The sequence below is a fragment of the Mandrillus leucophaeus genome, unplaced genomic scaffold (genome assembly GCF_000951045.1).
Source record: "Mandrillus leucophaeus isolate KB7577 unplaced genomic scaffold, Mleu.le_1.0 Scaffold106, whole genome shotgun sequence".
Classification (NCBI taxonomy): domain Eukaryota; kingdom Metazoa; phylum Chordata; class Mammalia; order Primates; family Cercopithecidae; genus Mandrillus; species Mandrillus leucophaeus.
Genome location: NW_012098765.1, coordinates 1,708,525 through 1,735,650, shown reverse-complemented (window position 1 = coordinate 1,735,650; position 27,126 = coordinate 1,708,525). Strand labels below are relative to the sequence as shown.

Here is a 27,126-nt window from a genome sequence, read left to right as displayed (position 1 = left end):
AAAAGAGGGGAATCTTAATTACTAACTTTAGCAATTCAATAAGTAGTTGTTACAGAATAAATGAATGTGGTCCCTGCATGGCTCTTCAGCTGTTCCTGAATTACTTCCCCCTCATCTTTTATGCCTCAGCCAACCTGACGTTATGTTCTGTCACTGCTAGGCTTATATACAAGCAACTAAGAAACCTCCTCAGAAACTTGCTTCTAGGTAGGTCATCTTACTGAATTATGATAGAGTGTCCTTGTCTCATTCCCCACTGGTCCCTAAGCTCTGTCGGTCCCAGATTACGCAGACATACGTATCAGAAAGAGTATTAACTCAGGAAACATGTTGAACAAGCTGAACTCAGTTCGAAAAGGCCCTGCTATGGCTTTTCTTCCGCTGTTAAACTCATAGACTGCCCTTTTTGGGTTTCTTTTGTTTGTTTTTGTAGAGATGGGGTCTCTCTGTTACCCAGGCTGTACTTGAACTCCTGGCTTCAAGTGATCCTCCTGCCTTGGCCTCCCAAAGTGATGGGATTATAGGCGTGAGCCACTGCACCTGGCTCTTCATCAGTTTTCAGGACAGGACTGGATCACCTTTTCCTTCGTCTTCGTCTCAGTCTAGGCACAAGACTCAAATACTTAGAGCTTCTTTTTTTTTTTGAGATGGAGTCTCACTGTGTCGCCCAGGCTGGAGTGCAGTGGTTGGATCTCAGCTCACTGCAAGCTCCACCTCCTGGGGTTTACGCCATTCTCCTGCATCAGCCTCCCGAGTATCTGGGACTACAGGAGCCCACCACCTCACCTGGCTAGTTTTTTGTATTTTTTAGTAGAGACGGGGTTTCACCGTGTTAGCCAGGATAGTCTCAATCTCCTGACCTCGTGATTCACCCGTTTCGGCCTCCCAAAGTGCTGGGATTACAGGCTTGGGCCACCATGCCCGGCCAGAGCTTCTTAAAATTACCTGCTTTAGGATGGGTACAGTGGCTCAAGCCTATAATTCCAACAGTTTCGTAGGCCAGGGTGGGAAGATCACTTGAGTCCAGGATTTCAAGACCAGCTTGGGCAACATAACAAGACCCTGTCTCTACAAAAAGCTTAAAAATTAGCCAGGTGTTGTGGAACATGCCTGTAGTCCCAGCTACTCAGGAGGCTGAGGTGGGAGGATTGCTTGAACCTGGAAGTTTGAGGTTGCAGTGAGCCCTAGCTAGCTATGCCACTGCACTCAGCCTGGGGGACAGGGTGAGACCCTGTCTCAAAAAAAAAAAACTCTTGTTTACTCGCTTCATATCCACCAACTGTGGGGTCTTAGGCAAGGAGGACTTTGGGCTGGACATTCTCTGAGATGTTCACTGATGCTGCCCAGCTTACCTGTATGTTGGGGAAGGATACACTTCAATCTGGAAAGCTCTCCATATTCTACTCCCTGCATCTACTGTCTCCCACGTGTGACTCCCAGTGCCTACGGCAAGAGTTGGCAATCATATTCCTTTGGCTTTTTCTGCTAGGACTTTGAATGTGGAAATGACGTGGAACTGTCCTTTACCAAGAATGGAAAGTGGATGGGCATTGCCTTCCGAATCCAGAAAGAAGCCTTGGGGGGTCAGGCCCTCTATCCTCATGTCCTGGTGAAGAATTGCGCAGTGGAGTTCAACTTTGGACAGAGGGCAGAGCCCTACTGTTCTGTCCTCCCGGGGTTTACCTTCATCCAGCATCTTCCCCTTAGTGAGCGGATCCGGGGCACCGTTGGACCAAAGAGCAAAGCAGAATGTGAGGTGAGTGGGGCCAGAATGTATTGGTGGCCACCTTGCTCCAAGACAGAGGAGACACACACACACAGACTTGCTGCATGAGTAGCCTTGGGGCAAGAGGCTGCTTTGTCCAGCTCCTTAGGGTTGGACTCAGAGCTGAAAAACTGCTCTGAGTGTGAGGTGAGGGTTGTTGGTGTGATCTAAGTTGAAGTCAGAGAGGCTACCTAAATCTCAGAAAGATCCTTCTTCTTCTTAAGCGAGGCCAGAATATGGGAAAAGGAAGGTTTTCTTACAGCAGAAAAGGACACTAGGCGCTTCTTGGGGAGTGCACTGTGCCACCAAGTGTTCTTTTTTTTTCTTTAGAGACAGGGTCTTGCTCTTGTCACCCAGGCTGGAGTGCAGTGGTGCGATCACGGCTTACTGCAGCCTTGACCTCCCAGGCTCAAGTGATCCTCCCACCTCAGCTTCCCGAGTAGCTGGGACCACAGGTACATGCCACCATGCCCGGCTAACTTTTTTAGCCACTGAGCCTGGCCCACCGAGTGTTCTTGAAGGAGGTTGAGTAAGTTCCACCTCTCACCCAGAGCTATCATAAGAGATAAATGGCCTTTGGGATGATTTGATTCCAAGAGCTATACTAGTGTCTTTTTTCTTAAAACAATATTTTTCTTGTATGTGTAAGTTATTTATGCTTGTTCTAGAAAATTAAGAAGTAAAAAAATTTAAATTTTCATAATGCCATCATCTACAAATAAGTTTACTTGCAGAGTTTTGGAGGTCATCCGTTCTTTCTAATGTGCTAAGTGCCTGTTTTATGCTCACAAACATTTATCATTGAGATTTCATGGTATAAGCATTATGATGCCCTGCCCTTTTCACTTCACATTATTTTGTGAGCTTTATCCCATCACATGAAAACCCCTCTTTGAACATCATTCTTTTTTTCTTCTTTAAAGATCCTTCAAGGAAATGAACGTCTTTCTTAATGGCCTTACAAACTACTCACCGTTCCCCTCTAGTCGGGCATTTAAGATGCATCTGCGTTTACCAAATTCTAAATGTACTGATTAGATGCAATTCATGTCCTTGTGTGTGCAGCTCTGTTCCTATTTCATACTTCAAGAAAGTTGTACCACTTCTACCCACTCCATGGGGCCAGTCCCAGTATGCAGCCCTGGGCTGTTGGCGGGGAGGGGTCACATAATCCTGTAAATGAGCTGGGTTTGGTGGCAAACGCCTATAATTCCAGCACTTTGGGAGGCCAAGGAGGGAGGAGGATCCCTTGAGTATAGGAGTTTGAGACCAGTCTGGGCAATATAGGGAGACCCTCATTTCTACCAAAAAAAAAGAGAGAAAAAGATTAGCTGGGTGTGATGGTTTGTGCCTGTAGTTCTAGCTACTCTGGAGGCTGATGTAGAAAGATTGCTTGAGCCTGGGAGTTCAAGGCTGCAGTGAGCTGTGATTGGGCCATTACACGCCAGCCTGGGCAGTAGAGTGAGACCCTGTCTCAAAAAAACAAAATCCTATAAATGTTAATGATGACAGCACTTGGTTTTTTGTTTTTGTTTTTGTTTTTCCCCAAAGTCCTGGGATTAGAGGCGTGAGCCACCGTGCCTGGCCAGCATTTGACTTGATGCTCACCCTGTCCCAGGCACTGTGCTCAGAGTCTCACAAGCCTGATCTTTTCGAATCCCAAAACCAGTACTGTGAGGTAGATGCTATTATTGCTTCCACTTTGCAGAGGCAGCCACAGCTCAGAGGTCCAGAGTCACACTCAAAACAGTCACCAACAAGGTGAGTGGTGCCACACCACCACGCCGCAACACCTTCTCTGTCTTGATCTTGTAGATTCTGATGATGGTGGGCCTGCCTGCTGCTGGCAAGACCACATGGGCCATCAAACACGCAGCCTCCAACCCTTCCAAGAAGTACAACATCCTGGGTACCAATGCCATCATGGATAAGATGCGGGTAAGGACAGCCACTGGACTCTCCTTACTTACCTCCCACCTACTAAGTGCTGCCGTGCAACTGAAACCACTCACCCCTCACCAATTCCTGCCTGCAGGTGATGGGCCTACGCCGGCAGCGGAACTATGCTGGCCGCTGGGACGTCCTGATCCAGCAGGCCACCCAGTGCCTCAACCGCCTCATCCAGATTGCTGCCCGCAAGAAACGCAACTATATCCTAGATCAGGTACTTAATGATAACCATTGTGTCCTCAGGAAAAGGGAGGGGACCCCTTGCATGCCTGGGAATCTCCCTCGGGTCCCTTTCTTTTTTCCCCATAATGATGATGGACTGCTGTGCTAGTCGGGGGGTCAGACCTTGTCATACATGATGACATGGTCCTGCACACAGCTGAGCCCAGACTGGGATCATGATCTAGGCCTACTTACTACTCAGACTCATCAGCAGCCCCAAAGAACATCAGGTAAATACTGTTTAGCAAAATGGAAGGAGTATGGATTTCCGAGCCTGACAGACTGGGGCTTAAATCCCAGCTCGGCTACTCCCTAGCTCTGTGCCTTTGGGCAGCTGACTTTATCCTCTGAATCTCCATCTCTTGGTTTATAAAACAGGGATCTCAATAGCCTCTGCACACCTAACACAGGACCTGGCACTTAGTAGCTGGTGATTATTGTTAAATACTCTACAGAATAGGTAGAGTAGCTTTCATGCCAACAGCAGTGCTGTAAGGTAAATGCTATTATTGCTTCCATCATATTCTCTTCACAAATATGCATGACTGGCAGGTACATACCTAAGTCATATTTTCTACCTACATTTCAGTTAATGGTGGAGTTCTTAACATCAGGGACCTTGGAAGCTTTGCAATTGAACATAAATATTGTACGCAGGTGCAGGTGTATCCTTTTTACAAAAAAGAAGAAAAAAAAAATCCTTAGACAATGTTTTTGTCCCTATCTTTCAGCATTCTCAAAAGGATGAGTGGCCCAAAACTCATTAGAGATTCCTGTCTCAGAGTAATGAGTTCGACATGGTTATTTCCTATGCAACGTCATACTTAACATTTGTCTGAAGGCTTTCACAAGTAACAAAGGGTGTTTCCTTATTTTCTGTATTTGGGGATCTGTGAATGAGCCTCTGTTCCCTTTAGCCTTGCATTTGTGCTTTCTTAAGAACCTATGAGTGAGTAAATATGTAAACTAAGTCATATCCTGCCCTTGTAGCCTTCCTGAAGTGCCTTCCATACGTGTAGGCCTGGGTGCTTGGTGACCATAAGTTTAAAGGGCTCCTGATAAGAGTGGAGGTGGTGACAGTGTTTGGCTTTGTCAGAATTGTAGTTGGCTTGTTAGAAGGAAATCACCAGGGACCAAGTTGCCTTCACATAGGAATGAGGATCCTGCACAAAACAATTGAGCCCAGGATAGTCTAAAAGCCATCCATGGTTATCCCCCCAGCTCGGCCCCATCAGTATTGTATACAATCAGTGTTCTCTCCGCTTTGAAGATTTGTCTTTTAAACCCTTGGCCTCACTTTGCCTGATCCTCCTTGTCAGGGCATTTTAGAATTTTAGTCTGAATTGACCCCATTTGGACTCATTGTCGTGAAAGGGAGAGCAGTAATACCATTTTAATACTCTGAGGATACATACCTCTTTTGGATACCCCAGCCAGTATTCCTGCCTGTCTTTTTCTTGGTTTGCTGGTTAAATCAGCTATGAAACCCATTTCAAATACGTGGCCCAGGGTAGAATGATTATAGTCTAGAGTGGATCGTCTAACATCTCTGTCCAGGATGCTGAAGTGGGTTTTCTCTGGAAGCCAGGCCCATGACAGCTTTGCACCCTGAAGACCTACTGTCAGCCTTCTTGGCTGCTGCCGGCTTGTTCAGGGACAGGGTCTAGGGCTGTACCGGGTATGCCTGTGGTCTTTGGGGCTACCAGCCTCCTGCTTAAGGGACATGTGGGTCAGGCCAAGTGATCTGGGCCAACAGTGAGACAGAGAACCTAAACTCTGAAGGCTGGGGAGGAGAGTTCTCTGGTTAACCACAGATTGGAGGATTGACTCGGGGCCTGAAGCCATAGGCTACTCAGGCTGAGGGAGGGAGTATAAAGCCAGTGGTTTCACCTGTTTTGGCTTAAACCCGAAAAGTGGGTTCCAGAAAACTCTGGGTATGAGAAAGAGGGAGAGGGAAGTTGTGTGTTTGTGTATAGAAGGTTCAGAGCAGGCCCCTGGCCAATCCTGGCACTTTCATTCCACTAGCTTTGGCAGTGACAGGTAAGTTGATGATGCATAGCTGTCTCCTGGGCTAGGTGGAATTTCCAAAGGGGAAACCCATACTACAGGCAAAGTCCCTGCAGTTCCTGGATCTCAGCCCAGAACCATCTTTTGCCTCCACTAGTTTTTCCTGAGTGGTCAGACCTCCCCACATTTGGCTCTTCCGGCCTCATGTTATGTAGGTTGGCCTCAGAAATGCTCATCCGTGAGAGGGAAGGAGAGGTTGTCCACAGAAACCAGGTGGGCCCCGTGTAAGCCAGGATTCTGCGTTTGTCTGGCCAGGACTCTAACGCCTACCCTGGGATGTATGTTATTGGGCACAAACTCTCAGGTATATGGGGGCTTTGACCTACATTCTATGATAACCTGAGTAGCCTCTTCAGGTCATGTGGGCATCACAGCTGTGGAACATCAGAGGAGAAAAAAGAGGTGGACCAGAGAGGAAACTGAGGCCTCTACAGAGGACTGTAGGACTGCTAAGTCACACACTCAGTATGCTGATAGATCACAGCCCTGCTGACTTCCCAAACAGCCATAGTCTAGAATGGTTGGGGCCATGGTGGGAATTTGGGGAAGCTTTCTGGAGGTGGAATGTCTGGGTCAGGGCACAGAGGATGATTAAAAGAGTTGGGGCTTTGTTCTGAGAAGAGTGGGGAGTCATGGTTAGGTTTTCATCCGGAGGAATATGGATAAATTTGCCTGGCTAGTAAAAGGCTGCAGAGGAGAGAGAAAGGGGGAAGGCCACATTACTTCAGGTGGCTCTTTGGGGTCCTCTGTTGGAGGTGGGAAGCCTCTGGAATGAGATGCTTTCTGGCCTTGTCCCAGAGGGCCTCAAAATGGAGTACAGAACAGGAACTGACTGGCCTGCTGTGAGGCAAACAAGTTGCCCTTCTGGAGGCTTCTGGGGAGCCTCCGCAGGGCCATGTTGCCCAAACCCACCCCAGAGTAGGGCACTGTTGCCTAGGAGTTCCATTAGAGGGCTCTAGCAGCCCAGAGCCAGGCCAGGCATCAGCTAGAATCAGGGCCGGATGGGTTGACATCACAGTCAGAACATGTCATTCTAGTCCTCATTTGCATCCTGGTCAGCAGGTGCCACACTTTTGCCTGAAACAGAAACCCAGGGCTAGAACAGTATCCCACAGTAACCTGCGTCTTATTTGCAGGCCTTGGAAAAGGGATGTTTCTTTCCTTCACCCCTGACCAACCATCCCTAGAGCCTGAAGCCCATTCTATTCTTCATACTCTAGCCAGTTCTCTTCCTGTAAATGTGGTTCTTTTGACTGGAATTCACCTCACTCTGAGTCCAAAGCAAATCTTTACTCATCATGGCCTTCACTTTGCTCCTCAGATCTAGCTAGGTTTCTCCTGCTGCCAGTATGACCCTGGTGAGCTGTGACAAGTGAGAGTAGACAGGGACAGTGGGGCTTGAGAGAGCCTGGGCTGTTACGTCATCACTCGTACCTGCTGTGTTCCCTCCTCTCTCCCTCAGACTGTTACACACCAAAACTCCCCATATAGTTTCTCTGAGAAACCTAACTGTTGTCCCTTAGTCTATGTCACAGGGGCCAGGGAACACAGCCAGCCACATTTTCTCTCAGAATCAACATCTTCAAGCAGGGTGGGACTGGGAGAAGCAGGAGCTAGGCAGAGGGAACGAAAGCAACTGGAAAAGCTGACCTAGCTGTTGTGCTGGTCTCATAGCAACAGCCGCCAGCAGCCCCCAGCGACCACAGAAGTGCTGGGCTGGTCCAGGGGCTGTGACCTCACTGTGTTTGCTGTGGCAACAGCCACCAGCAGCTAATTCCCTTTCCTCCAGGAAAGCCAAGTATTTGCATTTCTGCTGGTGTGGTTTAGATACTCTTCTTCCCTTCCCCAAGCCAAGGAGTAAGTGGAGGGAGGCGCAGTCTTAAAAATCATTGCTGAGGATTCTCAGCACCTCAATTCCGAAGTGCCTGAGAAGCCATCTCTCAGAGTCTGCCCACTTCCAAGGACAAAGGCCAGCTATTTATGAGTCCAATCTGCTCCACCTCCATTCCTCCCATCCCATGAAGCTGCAGGGACTAGCCGTCTTGGCAGAATTGCTTCTCTTCTCTGTCTCATCAGTGCATTGACAGGGCGGTTGTACCACATGGAAGACCTCAGGACGTGTCACTCCATGCCCTGGCAGTTCAGAGGAATCAAAGTAGGATCACTTAGGAGCAAAACAAAACAAAACAAAACAAAAAAAAAGGCAGAATGGTCTGGGGTCATATTCACCCTGGCACCTACCTATTGTGGGCTTTTGTGTCAGAAGAAAATGATATTTAGCTGAGGAAGCCAAACTCTTTCTTCCTGTGACCAGATGCCACGTTCTGCTTTGCTTTTAGGAATGGAGTCAAAGAAGAGTAGCGGGGAAGGGGGACTTAACTTTTCCTCTGTAACATGATGTTCCTTTTCAAACCATTTGTGGCCCAAGGGCTCTTTGTGGGCCAGTGTCCAAGACCCCAGGAACAAGTATGTGTGTGCCTGTCACCCACATGACTGCCCACAGCCTCCTTCATGGGGGTAGGGACACTTTGCCTGGGGGACAGGGAAGAACATTTTTTCCTGGCGCATGGTTCAGGGCCAGAGGATCTGGTTAGTTTAAGCAGCTGCACCCATGGCCCAGAACTTCCAACAGATCTGTGCTGGAGTCCCTGGCCCCTGGCTAATCCACATCTAGCACCCTGTTCCTATGTCTTAGAAGAGGATCTCTTGTAACCTTGTTTTTTCCTCAAGCTTCAATTTTCCTTGGTACTTTCCACTGAGAAGCCTCTCCTGGATAGTCAGTCCTATAGGCCTTATTTTCAGATCCACTCTGGGTGTTGACTTGTTTCACTGCCCACCTCCCTTGGCACTTGCCAGAGATTTTTACATCTGCAAATCCTCTCCAGAGCCAGGACGAGGGTGATGATCCTTGTCTTTCAGACGAGGAAATTTGAGACTCAGGCTACTTGAGGCCTTGTCTGGAGTCTCAGAAATAGTAAAGGGCACAGCGGGGATTTCAAGCCCAAGTGTCTTCCCCAAAGCCTGTGTTCTTTCCACCCTGTCTCACTGTCCCTGTCTTTCTGCTTGGGAGATCACTATAAGCGTAACCTTTTCTTTGGTCTGAGTTGCTTCAAGTCAACATGACAGTATAAATATCTACCCAGTGATGACCACATCAGTGGCAGCTCACAGTTGTGGAGTGTTGGCTGTGAGCCAGGGCCTGGGCTTAGATGAGGGCTTTTACTCACATGGACTCATTCAGTCTTCACAGCAACCATAAGACATCCATGCCGTTTTCCCTTTTCAGAGCTTGATTTTACAGAGGCTGAGGCTGGGCCATCCCAGTGCACTGCCTTCCTCCCCATCAAGGTGTCTCCCGCCCTGGAGGCCACCTGTGTCCCCCTACTTGGGTAGTTTCTTGCACTTTGTCAGTTGCTTTATGGACATTCTCTTACTCAGTTCTTGCCAGCCCAGGAAGGGAGGCTTTTCAACACCGTATTACAGATGAGGCAACCATAAGGACTGGCCAAGGTGCGTTAGTAGCCACACCAGGACTTGACCCTAGACTCTTTGCACCCAACTAGGCCGTATCTTCAGAATACATTTCTTTTGTTGTTCATTTGTACGTGCCCCTTTACAGACTGTTTCCCCCATCTGTAGCTTCTTTCTTGGGTGTCTGTTAGAGCCACTAAAAAATTGTCTAAATGCAGTTAAAAACTCCTTACTCCGTTTCTGCTGAGTTCCCGAGTTTCCATAGGGAGGGTACCTGTATAGGTGCCTGGGTCTCACTTCTAGAGGTTCAGGCTCAGGAAGTCTCAAATGAAGTTTGGGCTGCTCACTTTTTAAGTAGTGTCCACATGATTCAAGTATACAGGCTGAGTCTATGGAACCCTGAGTCCAACAGAGGTAGACCCCATTCCCAAAGGGCCCAACATGAGGGAGGTATTCAGTAAATGGAAGCTGATGTTGTTACTGCTCTCAACCGCATATGTGCTAGAGCACTGCTCTGCCAGCACCAGCCCAGGACACACCTGCCATCACTTAGAGGAAGAGAAGGAAACATTAGGAGCAAAACTGCACTTGTGAGAAGCAGAGACTCCTGACCTGTCGAGCTTGCTGGTTAGAAGCTTGTGGGTGAGGCTGATGTTTCAGAGAAGGACTGAGGGAATAAAAGTACCAATGTTAATGAGAACAAACTACAAAACTGTCCAAAGGAGCTGGTTAATTAGCAGCATAGCTAATCTATAGGTATTATACAGCCATTAAAAAAGAATACTGCACAGAAAAACTTTAGAGAAAGTTTCATGTTACATGAAAAAGAGCCTTAGGAGGATGTGCATAATACAATTCTTTTTGTGTAAGAAATCACATAGATACTTCTAAAAGCGCACAGAAGAAACTCATTCTTCATTCTGTCTGGGAAGTAGGGCTGGCACTAAGGGAATGCAGGGGTTTTTCCTCTAAACTTTATGCCTTATACTGTGAATTTTTTACCAAGAGTATGTATTAACTTTTAGAATAGGGGAAAGAAATTGTAAGGCCCAGTACCAAGAACAAATAGGATTAAAAAGCAAAGTCCCAACCATTAGGAGTCCTTTGCCCTGTGCCTGTCTCCTGCCACTTACCTAAGTCAATTCATTTGCTGAGGGTGACTCAGGAATCGTCAAAGTAAAGAAGAGCTGTTTCCTGAGTTTCTCTGCTTACAAGGAGCACTAATATCCTTTTCTCAGTCCCTGGCCTACATAATACCCCTCAGAGGAAAAAACCAACTCTTAATGTACCATCTCTTGCCTCTTCTGTTACCTTACCTTAGACAAATGTTTATGGGTCAGCCCAGAGACGAAAAATGAGACCATTTGAAGGCTTCCAGCGCAAAGCCATTGTGATTTGTCCTACTGACGAGGACCTGAAAGACCGAACAATAAAGCGAACCGACGAGGAAGGGAAGGATGTCCCAGATCATGCGGTCTTAGAAATGAAAGGTAGGAAATGAGTGCTTCCCAGAGGAACATCACTGCAGGGTCCTGGAGAGAAGCAGCTCTTTACTCAGTTTGCCCTTCCCTGGCTCCCTAATGATTTCTTTTTTGATCTTATTCTTTCTTTGCTTCTACTTTGTCCCTTCCTTGTCTACCACAGCTGTGAATGGAAAAGCTACCCATTTCTCTTGTGTGGGGGTTTTGTTTTGTTTGGTTTGGTTTGGTTTTTTTTTTTTTGAGACGGAGTCTTGCTCTGTCGCCCAGACTGGAGTGCAGTGGCGCGATCTCGGCTCACTGCAACCTCCACCTCCTGGGTTCACGCCATTCTCCTGCCTCAGTCTCCCAAGTAGCTGGGACTACAGGCTCCTGCCACCTCGCCCGGCTAATTTTTTGTATTGATGGGACGGGGTTTCACCATGTTAGCCAGGATGGTCTCGATCTCCTGACCTCATGATCCGCCCACCTCGGCCTCCCAAAGTGCTGGGATTACAGGCTTGAGCCACCGCGCCCGGCCTTGTGTCGGGGTTTTCAGGTGGGATGGGACTGGGGCAGCATGAGGGAAAGGATGTATGCGAGCTAAAACTGAAAGTCCTGCGTGCTCACCCTGCCTCTGGCCCCAGATGGGCTGACTGTGGGCAAGCCTCAGTTTGTTTCTCAGTAAAAATAGGGATGGTGATGCCATCCATCTGACCCATTCCCTGGGGTGAGGCCTGAGGGAGCTGAGCACTGTGGCTAGGTGGGTCTTAGCCACCTCTTCAGAAAAGGGAGGAGTCTTTGTTAGCCCCTGACAGCAGGCTGAGGAGTTGGGGCTTTTTCTACCTCTTTCTCTCTCTCTTTTCTCTCTCTCTCTCTCTTTTTTTTTTTTTTGGAGATGGAGTCTTGCCCTGTCACCTAGGCTGCAGTGTAGTGGTACGATCTTGGCTCACTGCAATCTCCGCCTCCGGAGTTCAACCAATTCTCCTGCCTCAGCCTCCCGAGTAGCTGGGACTACAGGTGCCCGCCACCATGCCTGGCTAATTTTTGTATTTGTTTAGTAGAGACAGGGTTTTGCCCTGTTGGCCAGGCTGGTCTCGAACTCCTCACCTCAGGTGATCCACCCGCCTCGGCCTCCCAAAGTGCTGGGATTACAGGCGTGAGCCACCGCACCGGCCCTTCTGTCTGCCTCTTTCTTATTCACTACTCCAGTTTTCTTCACCTTCTCCCTTCTGGAAGGCCACTCTTCTGGGTGGAGGGGACCAGACTTCAGAAGGTACTGACCTCTTCTTCTTGTTCCCTCTGGGGCGCTCCCTTCCTCCTAGCCAACTTCACGTTGCCAGATGTTGGGGACTTCCTGGATGAGGTTCTATTCATTGAGCTGCAGCGGGAGGAAGCAGACAAGCTCGTGAGGCAGTACAACGAGGAAGGCCGCAAGGCTGGGCCACCCCCTGAAAAGCGCTTTGACAACCGAGGTGGTGGTGGCTTCCGGGGCCGCGGGGGTGGCGGTGGCTTCCAGCGCTATGACAACCGAGGACCCCCTGGAGGCAACCGTGGCGGCTTCCAGAACCGAGGGGGAGGCAGCGGTGGAGGAGGCAACTACCGAGGAGGTGAGACATCTCACACACAGCACTCTCCACTTTCTGTTCCCAGGTTGGGGCTGGGCTTCGACTGCTTATTGAATCAGCAACTGAAGTTTTCTGAGCTCCAGCTGTGAGTTAAACTCTGGTAGAAAACTGAAACAAGTCAGACACGGAGACCTCAGAAACGCTCCCACTGTCCCACTCCCCGGACATTGCTTACGAAGCCCTTTGCCCATTTGCATATCACAGTGCACATTCTGTCACGTTGCTGTCATTTTTGTGAACCTTCCCCCATCTGACCATGAGCTCCTTGGAAATAGGGTCTAGATCAAAATCTATTAGAAATGGGGGCTACATCTTTGGCCAAGTCTGAAAAGGACTAGATGTGACTCGTTCATGGATGTCCCCAGTGCTTAGCTTCCTCTCTTTTTTTCTTTTTTTTGAGACGGAGTTTTGCTCTTGTTGCCCAGGCTGGAGTGCAATGGCGTGATCTCGGCTCAGTGCAACCTCTGCTTCCCGGGTTCAAGCAATTCTCCCACCTCAGCCTCCCGAGTAACTGGGATTATCGACAAGCACCGCCATGCCCGGCTACTTTTGTATTTTTAGTAGAGATGGAGTTTCTCCGTGTTGGTCAGGCTGGTCTTGAGCTCCTGACCTCAGGTGATCCACCCGTCTCAGCCTCCCAGAGTGCTGGGATTACAGGCCTGAGCCACTGCGCCCTGCCAGCTTCCTCTCCTTGAGCATCTCCTTCCTGCATATTCAACAGCTATTGAGATGCTGGGATACAGAAATCCAAGACTGCCCTGGTCTCTGCCTCACCATTCTCGCAGTCCAGTGGATGAGACAAACCTGTCTTAAGGGCTGGGACGGGAGTATGCCCGGGGGTCTAGAGAATCCCAGAGGACATGCTTTGTTTGTTCACCTTGAGTTCTTGGCTCTGCGCCTGGCCATGCCAGCTCATAGTAGTCACCAAGACAGCCCAGTTCCCTGGGGTTGCAATTTGGGAATGATGGCGCCTTTCATCTGGATTTCTCCAATGCAGGTTTCAACCGCAGCGGAGGTGGTGGCTATAGCCAGAACCGCTGGGGTAACAACAACCGGGATAACAACAACTCCAACAACAGAGGCAGCTACAACCGGGCTCCCCAGCAACAACCGCCACCACAGCAGCCTCCGCCACCACAGCCACCACCCCAGCAGCCACCACCACCACCCAGCTACAGCCCTGCTCGGAACCCCCCAGGGGCCAGCACCTACAACAAGAACAGCAACATCCCTGGCTCAAGCGCCAATACCAGCACCCCCACCGTCAGCAGCTACAGCCCTCCACAGGTGAGAGAACGGGTGTATGTTTGTATGTAGGAATCGCATGTGTGCTCTTGAACCTGAGCAAGTTAAGTGGAGGCGGATCTGGGGAAATCAACACATGCCCCAGCTACTGGTCTTCAGTCTTACCTCTAGCCTGCCCTTCTTTCTCCCTGGCCGTGATCTTGACTCAGACGGACGCTACACATTCCCAGATCCCCTCCAAACCCAGGAGTAAATGGAGACCTTCCCAGAACCTGTTCTTCTCCCACCACCCTCAAGGGGATGGGTTATAAGCACTGATCCCTCCAGCAAGTACATTATTCTTGGCTGTGTCAGTAACCTCACTGAATCCCCAAGAAAGCACTTGACTGGAGTCACCCTTGCCCAGGCTGGCTGACCTCTTTGTCTTTTGGACATAATAACCAGGGCTCTAAGGTTGCTGAGGACTTGCCCTCTGCACAGAGAGCTTCAGTCCTGAGCAGCTCCAGGCTCAGTTCCCGTTCTTGGAAAGCCAGTGCCCTGGCTCTGGTATGCACAGCCTCCTGTAAACCAGAGAGGTCTTCAGTTATTTCACAGCCATTTCCTGAGCACTTTCCTCATGCCAGGCCTGGAATCAGCTGCCCGGAGACCAATGGATGGTTCCCAGGCCCAGTCTAACTAGAATATTCTAACTAGAATATTTCCTAGAACGAGAGTTGGGTGGGCACAGATCCAAACCCCAGCCTCACAACATCCTGTTTCTGTGAGCTTAGACATATAGCTTCCCGTCTCTGGGCCTCGTTTTCCTCATAAAGGTGTTAGTAAAACTCACTTCCGGCCGGGCGCGGTGGCTCATGCCTGTAATCCCAGCACTTTGGGAGGCCGAGACGGGCGGATCACGAGGTCAGGAGATCGAGACCATCCTGGCTAACACGGCGAAACCCCGTCTCTACTAAAAAATACAAATAAAAAAAACTAGCCGGGCGAGGTGGCGGGCGCCTGTAGTCCCAGCTACTTGGGAGGCTGAGGCAGGAGAATGGCGTGAACCCGGGAGGCGGAGCTTGCAGTGAGCTGAGATCCGGCCACTGCACTGCAGCCTGGGCAACAGAGCGAGACTCCGTCTCAAAAAAAAAAAAAAACTCACTTCCAAGGTTTGTTGTGAGGAATGGGTGGCACTCTAGCTTTGGGACTAGGCAAACCTGGGGTCAGGTCCTTTTTGCTGTGTGACCTTGGCCCAGAAATTTCATCATCTTGAGCCTCAGTTTCTTTCTCTTTAAAATGGGGCTAGTGGGATCTACCCCCAGATTCTATATGGAGATCAAACGACTTAATGATCCAACCTGTACTTGGGAAGCACTTAGTAAATTGCCATTACTATTTCTCAGCAGATCTTCCAGTAACAACTACCGCCACCTGTTGAGTGCCCAGTGGTTTATACACACAAGCTTATTGGATACTCAGGGCAAGCTGAAGGGGTTGTTCTTGTTCTATTGTGATTCTCATTTTATAAAAAAGAAAACTGGGATTTCAAGAAGTGCCGTGTACCTTGCTCCCTGGGGGTCTCAGAGCTGGGGTTAGAGTCCAGGTCACAGCCCTGGGGCTTGCCCTTCATCCTGCCCTGCTGTGGCATGGAGCTGACTCTCCTCCTTCTCAGCCCACAAACAATGTCCACCAGGCAAGGGAAGGGCCCCTGTGGGCCAACCACTTACAAAGGCCCTTTTTCCATCCCAGCATTTCACATCTGCAGATTTCCTCTATTTCACAGAGCTTTGGCTTTTTTCCCTCCACTTTCCAGCCGAGTTACAGCCAGCCACCCTACAACCAGGGAGGTTACAGCCAGGGCTACACAGCCCCACCGCCTCCACCTCCACCACCACCTGCCTACAACTATGGGAGCTACGGCGGTTACAACCCAGCTCCCTATACCCCACCGCCACCCCCCACCGCACAGACCTACCCTCAGCCCAGCTATAACCAGTATCAGCAGGTAGGTGCCAGACCGGGGGCCAGCTGGATGGAGAGACTTCCATGGGCCCCTCCTGGGTGTGTATTCCCAGACTCAAGTGCCTGGTTATCCCTAAAAAGACTGCCTGCTGGCCTTGGCCTGGCATTCATTTGGTGCAGCCATTCCATTTGGTCAACACTTCTGCACTGGTTGCTAGGTAATTGGTATCCTAGCCCCCTCCACAGTCCAGCGAGCAAAGGGGAAGGGCTGGCCTAAGTAGCAGTGGCCTCAGAGTCCTCTTTGAGCACCATAGCCAGGGGGCTCCAAATCCTGCTGCAGGTTGGTGCCCAGGCCCCCATACCTGTTACTAAATCTTTTGACTATGATATCTAGCTATACCCAAAAGGCACTGGGTTGATAAGCTGAGACCTGGGCTTCAGTCCCTAACTGCCTACCTGTGTGGCATCAGGTCTTCCCGAGGTGCCTTGATTTCTCTGCCAGGGGACCCGTGTTCAACTGTTGTCACTGCACCTGTCTCTGCCCTAGAGGAGAGTGGGCTGGTGGGGAGGCTAAATGTGGGTTAGATGCAGGACAACTTGGTGTTCTTGGTTTCTTTCCCCAGTATGCCCAGCAGTGGAACCAGTACTATCAGAACCAGGGCCAGTGGCCGCCATACTACGGGAACTACGACTATGGGAGCTACTCCGGGAACACACAGGGTGGCACAAGCACACAGTAGCCAGTGTGACCCAGAGGCTCCCAGAGGCCCCTGCCGGCTTCCTCCACCAGCGCCTGCCTCTGCCCCATCTGCCCCCGCCAGATCCCGTGGTGCTGGGGATGGGGTCATCCCAGGGCTGCCTCCCTCCAGCCCACTGCCTCCCCTCCGAGGGGCTTCCTTTGCCTCCATAGGGCCAGGCATTTTTCTCTGGATTCAAACAGGCAACAATGACCTTTTATTTTCTGTTTGTCCCCACCTCCCCAACCTTCCACTTCCTGTTCTTCCTACCTTCTTCCTTTTTGACTAAATAATCCCCGCCTCCCTTGGTCATACAGTGAGGCTACAGTGACTGAGGGGAGAATCCCTTCCTGTTCACTCTCCCAACCCTGCTCCAACCCCTCAGCTTCCCAGACCCTCATGCAGTTGGTTGTAAATTCTCCCAGGAGCTGTTTTACTGTCTACTTTTCAGGATTAAAAAAAAAAATCAAAACTTTAAAAAAAAAAAAAAAGTTTAAAAAGCAAAATGGGGAGGGAGGAAGCAGTGACATATTTTTTTGGTAATTATGCGCTTTTTTTTAATTTTTAGAATTTGTCTGTTTTTACTGTGGGTCGGCTGTTGATATTTCATCAAGATAAGCATTTCTTTCCTGAGTTCAGGTGACTGAGGAAGAGCCACAAAACAAAACACAACAAAACCAAACCACAGAATCATCTTTAACCCGACTTTTTATACGATGCCCCAGTTCCCCATAACTTTGCACACAAGCTTCTGTGTTCAGTTGAATTGTAACTGCTTTTTGTATTTGGAGAGAGTGTGACTATTGAACTTGAAACCTTTTATTCCGGGCGTCTTAGTAGTTTCTGGTGGGATTCAGTGGGTGAGAGGGAAGGAGGGAGGTTGGGGGGCTCCTTCCCTTCAGAACTTGAAGTTTCTCCCACTGCCTCCTCTCCAGTGGTCTCCCAGGTGCCAGACCCAAAAGCTTTTCCTACAGTGATACCCTTTATTTTTACTTCCCCTTGACTCATATGTTTTAACATGATTTTAACAAACTGCACTTATTAAGAAATGTGTTTGCCCTGTTTTGTTTGGTTTCGTTTTGTTTTCTTTGAATAAATGACATGGCACCTCCTAGCAGGAAGGAAGCAGGGTTAAAACCCTGAAGTGTTAACTGCAGTTGGCCGTTAATTGGGGTGGGGGCCTTTTAAAGGGAAATTATTTACTCATTCATTAAACCAACTTACTGAGGGATTCATATGCTTGGCCCTGATTTTGGTGCCAAAAATGCACACTTAAACAAGGGTCCCTGGTTTACAATCATCTGGTTCATTTTTAAAGTGCTTCTCTGGTACTCTACTTCTCACGGTCTAAAATCCCTCCAGGAGTTTTTGAGTAAAGGACGTGGAACAGGCCTGTAGGTGGAGGGATGGGTGGGACTGATGGGGCAGAGACCAGGGCTGGTTTGTTCAGGATCATCACTGGGCATCCACAGACCACCTGCCTCAGACCTGGCCTGTGTGCAGCACGGAGGACAGTTACTGCCTGTTCTGTGGTTGGGGCTCATGAGGATTCCAGGAGCTTCATGTTTCAGCCAGTGTGTGTGAGCCACCTGCTGTGTTCTTCAGCTGCCCTGGACAGTGCTGGGGACACAGTATGGCCACGGCAGTCCTGGACCCTCTTCTCACAGAGCTCCCACTCCAGAGAGAACAAAGACCTGCCAGCACGAAGTGGTCAGCTGGGAGAGCCTGGGCTGGTGTGCAGGGAGGGCTTCCTGGAGGAGTGAGCCAGGGTAAAAGACTCCAGATTGCATCCCTATGGCCCATCGTCCTCCTTCCTTAGCAACCTTACGTCTTCATTCCCTCAGTACATGCTGTGTTCCTGGCTCCTTGTGGGAGACAATGCTGGGCCACAGGAGAAGCCAATTCAGCCCCAATCTTCCCTGGTGGGAGCTCAGAGCCTTGTGAAGGGGAGATGGGCAACAAAAACAAGGGAGGGAAGCTGACTAGTCTCAGAATCTCGGGTAGGGCATCAGAACGAGAGAAGGAACCAAGGTTGGTGGCTAAAAGGACCCTAGAGTGCCCCAGAGAGGAGGTGGCGGGGAGAGGCTAGGGCCTTTCGTCTGGGAAGCCTTTCCCTGCATGTCCATGTGCTGGGCTACAGCGCCCTCTGCTGGTCTCTCCTGGTAATGCCTAGGCACCGTGCCTAGGTATCTGGGGTGGTAAATAGGGACCTCCTTGGCTTTCTTCCACATCGCCAGACCTTAAGGGAATGCAAATGAGGAAGCTCTTCCTCTGTTCACAGCCACAGTCGCCCTCACACACATCTCATCTCCAGTCCCTTGATCCCCTTGTCCACTCCCTTCAGAATATAGAAGTCAAGCCACTTACTATGGCTCATGGAGGTCCTGCATGGCCTAGCACCTGGTAACCTCGCTGGCTCCATCTTCTTCTGCTCCCCCTTTGAACATCAAATCAGTGGTTATTTAGTTCTGAGGAGCCATAAATCCTTTTTGGAACCCACAAATGATGCCATGAACCACTGCATTGGAGAATACAGAGGCACATGGAATTGCATAAAAATTCATGAGGTTCTGAAAACCTCCACAGCCCAATCATGGCTTTCAAGTTAGAGCTCGTTTCCTACGCCCTGACGGTACTGAAGTGCTTGTAGCAACCAGAACTGTCTGTACCTGCCATCCTCCTCAAGACTCTTCCTTACCTTCCTCTTACCCAGCTCCTACTCGTTCTTCAGGTCTTAGCTTGAGGGTCCCCTCCCAGAAAGAAGCCTTCCTTGACCCTCCAGCCTGGGGTGGGCAGCTCCCTCAGCCCTCTGGATCCATCAAAGCCCTGGCCACTGAGTGGTTATTGGTGACATGTCTGTCTACTATGCTGGTAACACCTAAATAGAGCCCCACCCATCCCACAGGGAAATAAGGACCACAGTTGTCTTGTTTCACACCTGCGGATTTCCTCCAGGTCCTGGGAACACAAAATGGCAAGTTCTATCTCATCACCCATCTCATGCCAGCCAGAGACAGGGTATGATGATGGAAGTAAGCCAGGCTGGTGGCTCACGTATGTAATCCCAGCACTTTGAGAGGCTGAAGCGGGAGGACTGCTTGAGGCCAGGAGTTGCAGACCAGCCTGGTCAACGAAGTGGGACCCTGACTCTGCAAAATAATTTAAAAATTAGCCAGGCGCGGTGGTGCGCGCCTGTAGTCCCCAACTACTCCAAAGGCTGAGGCAGGAGGATCACTTGAGCACAAAAATGTGAGATTACAGTGAACTGTGATGGCGCCACTGCACTCGTCTGGGCGACAGAGCGAGACCCTGTCTCAAAAAAAAAAAAAAAAAAAAAGAGTCAAGGCTTAGTAAATATTCCTGAATTCCTGAAGGGGTGAAGAAAGGAAAAGGGTAGGCGGGGGTCTAAACCAGAGCACGAACCCTCAGAGAATGTCAGCTCCAGGCTCCGGGGGCAGTCCTTTAACCATCCATCCCAAAATTAAGCACGCTGGGAGCTGGAGTCACATCAGTGAACAAACGAACAACGATTCTGGTTCCTACTGACTGATAGCAAAGTCAAGGGCCTCTCACTCACCGGGGAGCCCCTTTCCTTCCTGGCTGCGGAGGGCGGAGCCCGAGAGAGACACGCATGAGCAATGCAACGTCTGCCTTAGGCCCGGAACTTTGGTGCCTGGGCGCAGCGGCGCACCCGGAGCCGGAACATTCTCAGGCGAAAGTGTCTCTTGCGTGCGTGGGCCGGAAGTTGGTGTGCGGGGCCCGCCCGGCGGTTGACAAGTCCGAGAGAATCAGGATGGAGGCCGTGGCGACTGCGGCGGCGGCGAAGGAACCCGATAAGGGTGAGATCTTGGTCACGCGGAGGCGGCGGGTGGGTGCGGCTGCGGTGTCTCTAGGAAATGATTCCCCCAGGAACACGAAGGAGGACTCGCTTTAGGAGGACGCCCGCCCCCCTCAGCCTTACCGGTCCTCTTCACCACTTTGCCCGGATTATCCCCTCCCTTGTCGGGGGCTGACCTCCATTCCTTCCTCCCTAAATTAACCTCTTCCCAGTTCCAGACCAATCCTTTCCATGTCCCTGACTAACTCGTTTCCTTACCAGGCAGTGAGTTAACAGAAACCTCTCTATCCCGGCCTAATTTCCGCACTGCCTCAGACCAGCCCTTCTCAAATTACCTCCTTCCCTATACCACGCTGAGCCTTCCCTCGCTCTAGACGAATCCTCCGACTTTTCCAGGCTAAACTTCTACCTGCCTCATGCAAACTTAACTTATCCCAATCTAACGATTCCCTCATTTCTTTGTAACTCGCCTTTCCCCCAAAGCCCGAAATCCAGCCAGGCTCCTTTCAAAGTCCTTAGTCAATTTCTGTGCTTCCCCACAACCTTCAAAGTAATCCGATGTCGGGTGAGGTGTGGTTGGAAGGGTGGCTCAACCACCACTGGCCAAGAATTGGTTATTGTGGAAACCAGATGGAGATGATCGGTATATGGAGGTAGGGGGAGAGGTGTCGTTGTACTTTCTACGTTTGTGTGCGTTTGAAATTTTCTAAAGATAAAAAATTTAACCTAAAAAAAAAGTCTTAAGGCCGGGTGCAGTGGCTCCCACTTGTAGTCTCAGCACTTTGGGAGGCCAAGGCAGAAGGGTTGCTTGAGCCCAGGAGTTTGAGATCAGCCTGGGCAACAGAGAGAAACCTGATCTCTACAAACATTTAAAAATTAGCCAGGTCTGGTGGCTAGGGAGTAGCTAGGACAAGCTACTCCAGAGACTAAGGTGGGGAGTGTCACTCGAACCCTTTGAGATTGCAGTGAGCTGAGATTATTACACCACTGCACTCCAACCTCTGCAACAGAGACTTGAGCCCAGGAGTTTGAGACCAGCACTGGCAGCATAGCCAGACCCCATCTCTGCAAAAAAATTTAAAAATTAAGGCCAGGCCCGGTGGCTCACACCTGTAATCGCAGTACTTTGGAAGGCCGAGGCAGGAAAATCACCTCAGGTCAGGAGTTGGAGACCAGCCTAGCCAACATATCGCAACCCCATCTCTACTAAAAACACAAAAATTAGCCAGGCGTCGTGGTGTGTGCCTGTAATCCCAGCTACTCAGGAGGCTGAGGCACCAACCGGAATCACTTGAACCGAGGAGGCAGAGGTTGCAGTAAGCAGAGATCGCACCACTGTACTCCAGCCTGGGTAACAACAGAGCAAAACTCTGTCTCAAAAAAAAAAAAAAAAATTAGCCAGGTTTGGTGGTGCATTCCTGTGGTCCCAGCTACGCAGGAGGCTGAGGCAGGAGGATCACTTGAGCCCAGGAGGTCGAAGCTGCAGTGAGCTTTGTTTGCACTATCGCACTGCAGTCTGGGCAACAGCGCAAGACCCTGTTTCAAAAAAAGAAAAAGAAAAAATCTGTTTCTTGGCCCCATCTCTCTCCTTCAGAGAGTCATGTACACTTGGTCTCCATTTCCTCTTCTCCTGCGCATGACTGTCTGACTTTTCTCCTAAGAAACTGCTCTGATTAGGGTCCTCACTGACTTCCTCCATGTTGTTCAATCCAGTCACCTCATTCAGGTTGGTTTTTTTTTTTTTTGGAGAGAGTCTCACTCTGTTGCCCAGGCTGGAGTGCAGTGGCATGATCTCAGCTCCCTGTAACCTCCGCCTTCCAGGTTCAAGTGATTCCTGTGCCTCAGCCTCCCAAGTAGCTGGGATCACAGGCGCCTGCCACCATGCCTAGCTAATTTTTTGTATTTTTAGTAGAGATGGGGTTTCACCGTGTTGGCCAGGCTGGTCTCGAACTTCTGACCTCAAGAGATCCTGCTGCCTCAGCCTCCCAAAGTGCTGGGATTACAGGTGTGAGCCACCACACCCGGCCCATTCAGGTTTTTTTCTTACTAGACTGGACTAGAATTAAATGCTGTTGACCCTTCCATCCTTCTTGCATGTTTTCCTTTGATTTCTGCAACACCACAGTGCCTGATTTCCTGCCTGTCTCTCGGGCTGCTCCTTCTCAGCCTGACTTTGTTTCCCAGGGGTGCTGTAACAAAGTACCACAAACTGCATGGCTTCAAACAACAGAACTTTATTCTCTCATAGTTCTCAAGGCCAGAAGACTGAAGTCAGTGTTGCTAAACTGAAATCCAGGTGTCTGCAGGGTCGTGCTCCCCCACAGGCTCTGGGAGAAAACCCATTTCTTGCCTCTTCCAGCCAGTGGTGGCTTCTGGAATTCCGTGGGTTTTGGCTACATCACTCCAATCTCTGCTTCCCCTTTTGACATCGCCTTCTTTTTTTTTTAAGACGGAGTCTTGCTCTGTTGCCCAGGCTGGAGTACATGATCTCGGCTCACTGTAACCTCTGCCTCTGGAGTTCAAGCAATTCTCCTACCTCAGCCTCCTGAGTACCTGGGACTACAGGCGTGCGCCACCCCACCTGGCTAATTTTTTTGTGTTTTTGGTAGAGCGCCATGCCATGTTGGCCAGGCTGGTCTTGAGCTCCTGACCTCAAGTGATCTGCCCACCTCGGTCTCCCAAAGTGCTGGGATTACAGGGGTGAGCCATTGCAACTGGCCTCTTTTTTTTTTAAGATAACAGTAATGGGCTCCAGGGATTAAGATGTAGCTATCTTTAGCACAGCCAGTTTTTAGCTTCAGAGGCATGTCCTCCACGCATCCGTGCAGTGCTTTTTCCTGGACCCTTTTATCCCTCTTCCACTCTCCCATCCCTACCTCTCATTTCTCTTGGCTTTGGTTCTTGTCTTGACTCTGATGACACCCACAGCTCTGTCTCCAGCCCAGCATTTCTCTTCTGAGGAGTCTGGAGGCCCGTGTGGCAGCAGTCGGACCATTCCCCTGGATGCCTCCCTTACCTCCCAGCACGTCAGCCCCGTGGCTCCTCCACTCAGCCTCCTGACATCTTTCCAGTTCGCTCACTCATGATCCTGTTCCTTCCTCCACAGCCCCTGCCCTTGTCCAGCTCAGTCTTCAGCTGCATCAGTGATTTAAATCCTCCCTGATACACACTACACATGTAACATCACCCGTGACTTCTCTCCTTCCCAACCCAGCCACGCTGCCTAAAGGAGTTGTCTCTATATTCTGTCTTCACGTATTTCCTGCTTGCCACAGGCTTGCTCCCTCCACTCTTGGGAAACAGCTCTCACTAAGGTTTGCCCAGCGCTCCGCTTTCCTGTTTTCCTTCCATTTTTTTTGAGACAGAGTCTTAACTCTGTCACCCAGGCTGGAGTGCAATGGCTGATCTCGGCTCACTGCAACCTCTACCTCCTGGGTTCAAGCGTTTCTTGTACCTCTGCCTCCTGAGTAGCAGGGATTGCAGACGCCCGCCACCATGCCCAGCTGATTTTTGTATTTTTAGTAGAGACAGGGTTTCACCACGTTGGCCAGGCTGGTCTCGAATTTGTGGCCTCAAGTGATCTGCCCACCTCGGCCTCCCAAAGTGCTGGGTTACAGGCGTGAGCCACAGTACCCAGCCACCTTTCCTGTTTTCTTTGCCTGTATTATCGTTGATCCTGACTATCTCCCATATCAGACTGGGTGCTCCCTGAGGGCAGGAGTCAGACTGGATTCATCCTATGGATCCTCAGCATTGCCTGACTTAGGGTCTCTCAGAGATTTACAGTTTTTTGTTTGTTTGTTTGGCTTTGTTTTATTAGACAGAGTTTTGCTCTTGTTGCCCAGGCTGGAGTGCAATGGCGCAATCTTGACTCACTGCAACCTCTGCCTCCCGGGTTCAAGCTATTCTCCTGCCTCAGCCTCCTGAGTAGCTGGGATTACAGACATGTGCCACCACGCCCGGCTAATTTTGTATTCTTAGTAGAGACGCGGTTTGTGCAAGTTGGTCAGGCTGGTCTCGAACTCCTGACCTCAGGTGATCCAGCTGCCACAGCCTCCCAAAGTGCTGGGATTACAGGCGTGAGCCACCGCGCCCGGCCTAAGATTTAGAGTTACTAAAGAGTGGTTGGGTGAATGCATGAATACGTGAGAGAGTGAATTAATGATTTAAAGAATTGAGTGGGGCCGGGCGCGGTGGCTCAAGCCTGTAATCCCAGCACTTTGGGAGGCCGAGATGGGTGGATCACGAGGTCAGGAGATCGAGACCATCCTGGCTAACACGGTGAAACCCCGTCTCTATTAAGAAATACAAAAAATAGCCGGGCGAGGTGGCAGCGCCTGTAGTCCCAGCTACTCGGGAGGCTGAGGCCGGAGAATGGCGTGAACCCGGGAGGCGGAGCTTGCAGTGAGCTGAGATCCGGCCACTGCACTCCAGCCTGGGCGACAGCGCGAGACTCCGTCTCAAAAAAAAAAAAAAAAAAAAAAAAAAAGAATTGAGTGGATCAATAAGTCAGGCCTCAGGGCCTTTGCAGTAATTGTTCTCTCTGCCTGGAATTCTCTTTTTCAGGAGATCTCATGGCGTAATCCCTCACCACCTGAGGTCTCTAATCAAATGTCAGGTTTTTTGTTTTTTTTTTGGCAAAGCCTTCTCTGAGCCTTTCATTTAAAATTGCAGCCTTGGCCAGGCATGGTGGTTTACACTGTAATCTCGGCACTTTGGAAGGCTGAGGCAGGAGGATCACTTGAGGCCCGGAGTTCAAGACCAGCCTGGGCAACACAGCAAGACCCTGTCTCTACCAAAAAAAATTAAACTTAGGCCGGGTCCAGTGGTGCACGCCTGTAATTCCAGCACTTTGGAAGGTCGAGGTGGGAGGATCGCCTGAGCTTAAGAGATTGAGACCATCCTGGGCAACCTAGTGAGACCCTGTCTCTACTGAAACTTTTTTTTTTTTTTAATTTAAAGATTGGCAGGGTGTAGGCTGGGTGCAGTGGCTCACGCCTGTAATCCCAGCACTTTAGGAGGCCAAGGCGGGTGGATCACAAAGTCAGGAGTTCGAGACTGGCACAGCCAAGATGGTGAAACCCCGTCTCTACTAAAAATATAAAAATTAGCCAGGCATGATGGCAGGCACCTGTAATCCCAGCTGCTTGGGAGGCTGAGGCAGAGAATTGCTTGAACCTGGGAGGTGGTGGTTACAGTGAGTCGTGATTGCACCCTACACTCCAGCCTGGGTGACAGAGCAAGACCCTGTCTGGAAAATAAAATTGCAGCCTCCTCCACCTCCTTCCCTCTTTATTTTTCCGCATAACTCCCGGAAACACCTAACACATTATGCTTTCGGTAATTATGTTGCTAATTGTTTGTGTCCCCTACTAAAATGTCAACTTTTGCTCACTGTGGTTTCTCTAGTGCCCAGAACAGTGCCCAGAATATAGTCAGTGCCCAGTAAATGTGAGCTGAGTGAGTGACTAAGCCCCCAGTCCCTTCCCACACTCCTACCTCTGAACTAACAAATCTCTCCTTTCCTCAGGTTGCACAGAGCCTGGACCTGGGCACTGGGGTGAGCTGAGCCGGACACCAGTCCCATCTAAACCCCAGGACAAAGTGGAAGCAGCTGAGGCAACACCAGTGGCCCTGGACAGTGACACCTCCGGTGCTGAAAATGCAGCGGTGAGTGCCATGCTGCACGCTGTAGCCGCCAGCCGCCTTCCTGTTTGCAGCCAGCAGCAGGGTGAACCTGATCTGACAGAGCGTGAGAAAGTGGCCATCCTGGCCCAGCTGTACCATGAGAAGCCACTGGTGTTCCTGGAGCGCTTCCGCACAGGCCTCCGTGAGGAGCACCTGGCCTGCTTTGGCCACGTGCGTGGCGACCACCGTGCCGACTTCTACTGTGCTGAGGTGGCCCGGCAGGGCACTGCCCGGCCCCGCACCCTGCGTACCCGCCTGCGTAACCGGCGCTATGCTGCCCTGCGAGAGCTGATCCAAGGTGTGGGGGCCAGATGGGCGAGAGTGGGTACAGATGGGGAGGGAGGGGAGACTGAGGCAGAGGGAATTAGAGAAAAGAATACAAAAGCAGAGGCAGGGGTCTTGAGAGAGAAGTTTTGAGACAGAGACAGGGACACAGGAAGAGACTGAAGCAGAAATGTAAAGTAAGGTAGAGAGATAGGGGTCCAGGGAAGAGAATAGGACAGACAATGAGAGTAGATCAGAATTTAGTGGATGACAGAAGCGGCATTTCAGATTGGTAGGCTGAGGACACAGTATACAGTGCTGTGATAATTGGTCATACCTAAGGAACAAAACATGAGATCCCTACCTCGTACCATATACAAAGGCATCAGGGGAAACCAAAAGGAGTATGTGCATGACCTTGGGGACACAGAAGCCTTCTGAACAAGACACACTGTGAAAGCCATGAACGGAACAAAAAGATAGCTTTTTGACCATGGCATGATTAAAGCATCCTTGTGACCACAACACCAGAACCAAAGTTAAAAGATGGGAGTGAATGAAGCAGAGAGTGAGTTAAGTTGTCATTAGGGAGAAGGCACAAATTATAGAGAGGTTCATAAAGAGAGTGAGAGGCTGGGCACGGTGGCTTATGCCTGTAATCCCAGCACTTTGGGAGGCCAAGGCGGGCAGATTACTTGAGCTCATGAGTTCAAGACCAGCCTGGGCAACATGGCGAAATGCTGTCTCTACAAAAAATACAAAAATTACCGGCCGGGCGCGGTGGCTCAAGCCTGTAATCCCAGCACTTTGGGAGGCCGAGACGGGTGGATCACGAGGTCAGGAGATCGAGACC

General features: G+C 50.2%; 2 protein-coding genes across 7 annotated transcripts in view; both read left to right on the top strand.

The window, feature by feature from the left end:
* The window catches only part of HNRNPUL1 (heterogeneous nuclear ribonucleoprotein U-like 1), a 46,509-nt gene extending 28,912 nt beyond the window's left edge, over nt 1-17,597 (top strand). For 4 of the 5 annotated variants that reach the window (XM_011983309.1, XM_011983292.1, XM_011983315.1 and 1 more), the window contains 8 exons: nt 1,490-1,756; nt 3,581-3,703; nt 3,801-3,929; nt 10,797-10,965; nt 12,258-12,542; nt 13,558-13,847; nt 15,598-15,789; nt 16,370-17,597. In XM_011983309.1, the coding sequence (XP_011838699.1) occupies nt 1,490-1,756; nt 3,581-3,703; nt 3,801-3,929; nt 10,797-10,965; nt 12,258-12,542; nt 13,558-13,847; nt 15,598-15,789; nt 16,370-16,486 (1,572 nt within the window). In that variant the 3' untranslated portion in view covers nt 16,487-17,597. Of the gene's footprint in view, nt 1-1,489; nt 1,757-3,580; nt 3,704-3,800; nt 3,930-10,796; nt 10,966-12,257; nt 12,543-13,557; nt 13,848-15,567; nt 15,790-16,369 lie in introns of all 5 variants that reach the window. The other variant, XM_011983302.1, reaches the window with a different exon arrangement.
* A 2,226-nt stretch (nt 17,598-19,823) lies between these two features.
* CCDC97 (coiled-coil domain containing 97) overlaps nt 19,824-27,126 on the top strand; it is a 14,748-nt gene continuing 7,445 nt past the window's right edge. For both annotated transcript variants that reach the window (XM_011983346.1, XM_011983336.1), the window contains exons 1-2: nt 19,824-20,322; nt 25,852-26,307. In XM_011983346.1, coding sequence (XP_011838736.1) covers nt 20,115-20,322; nt 25,852-26,307 — 664 coding nt within the window. In that variant the 5' untranslated portion in view covers nt 19,824-20,114. The remainder of the gene's footprint in view (nt 20,323-25,851; nt 26,308-27,126) is intronic.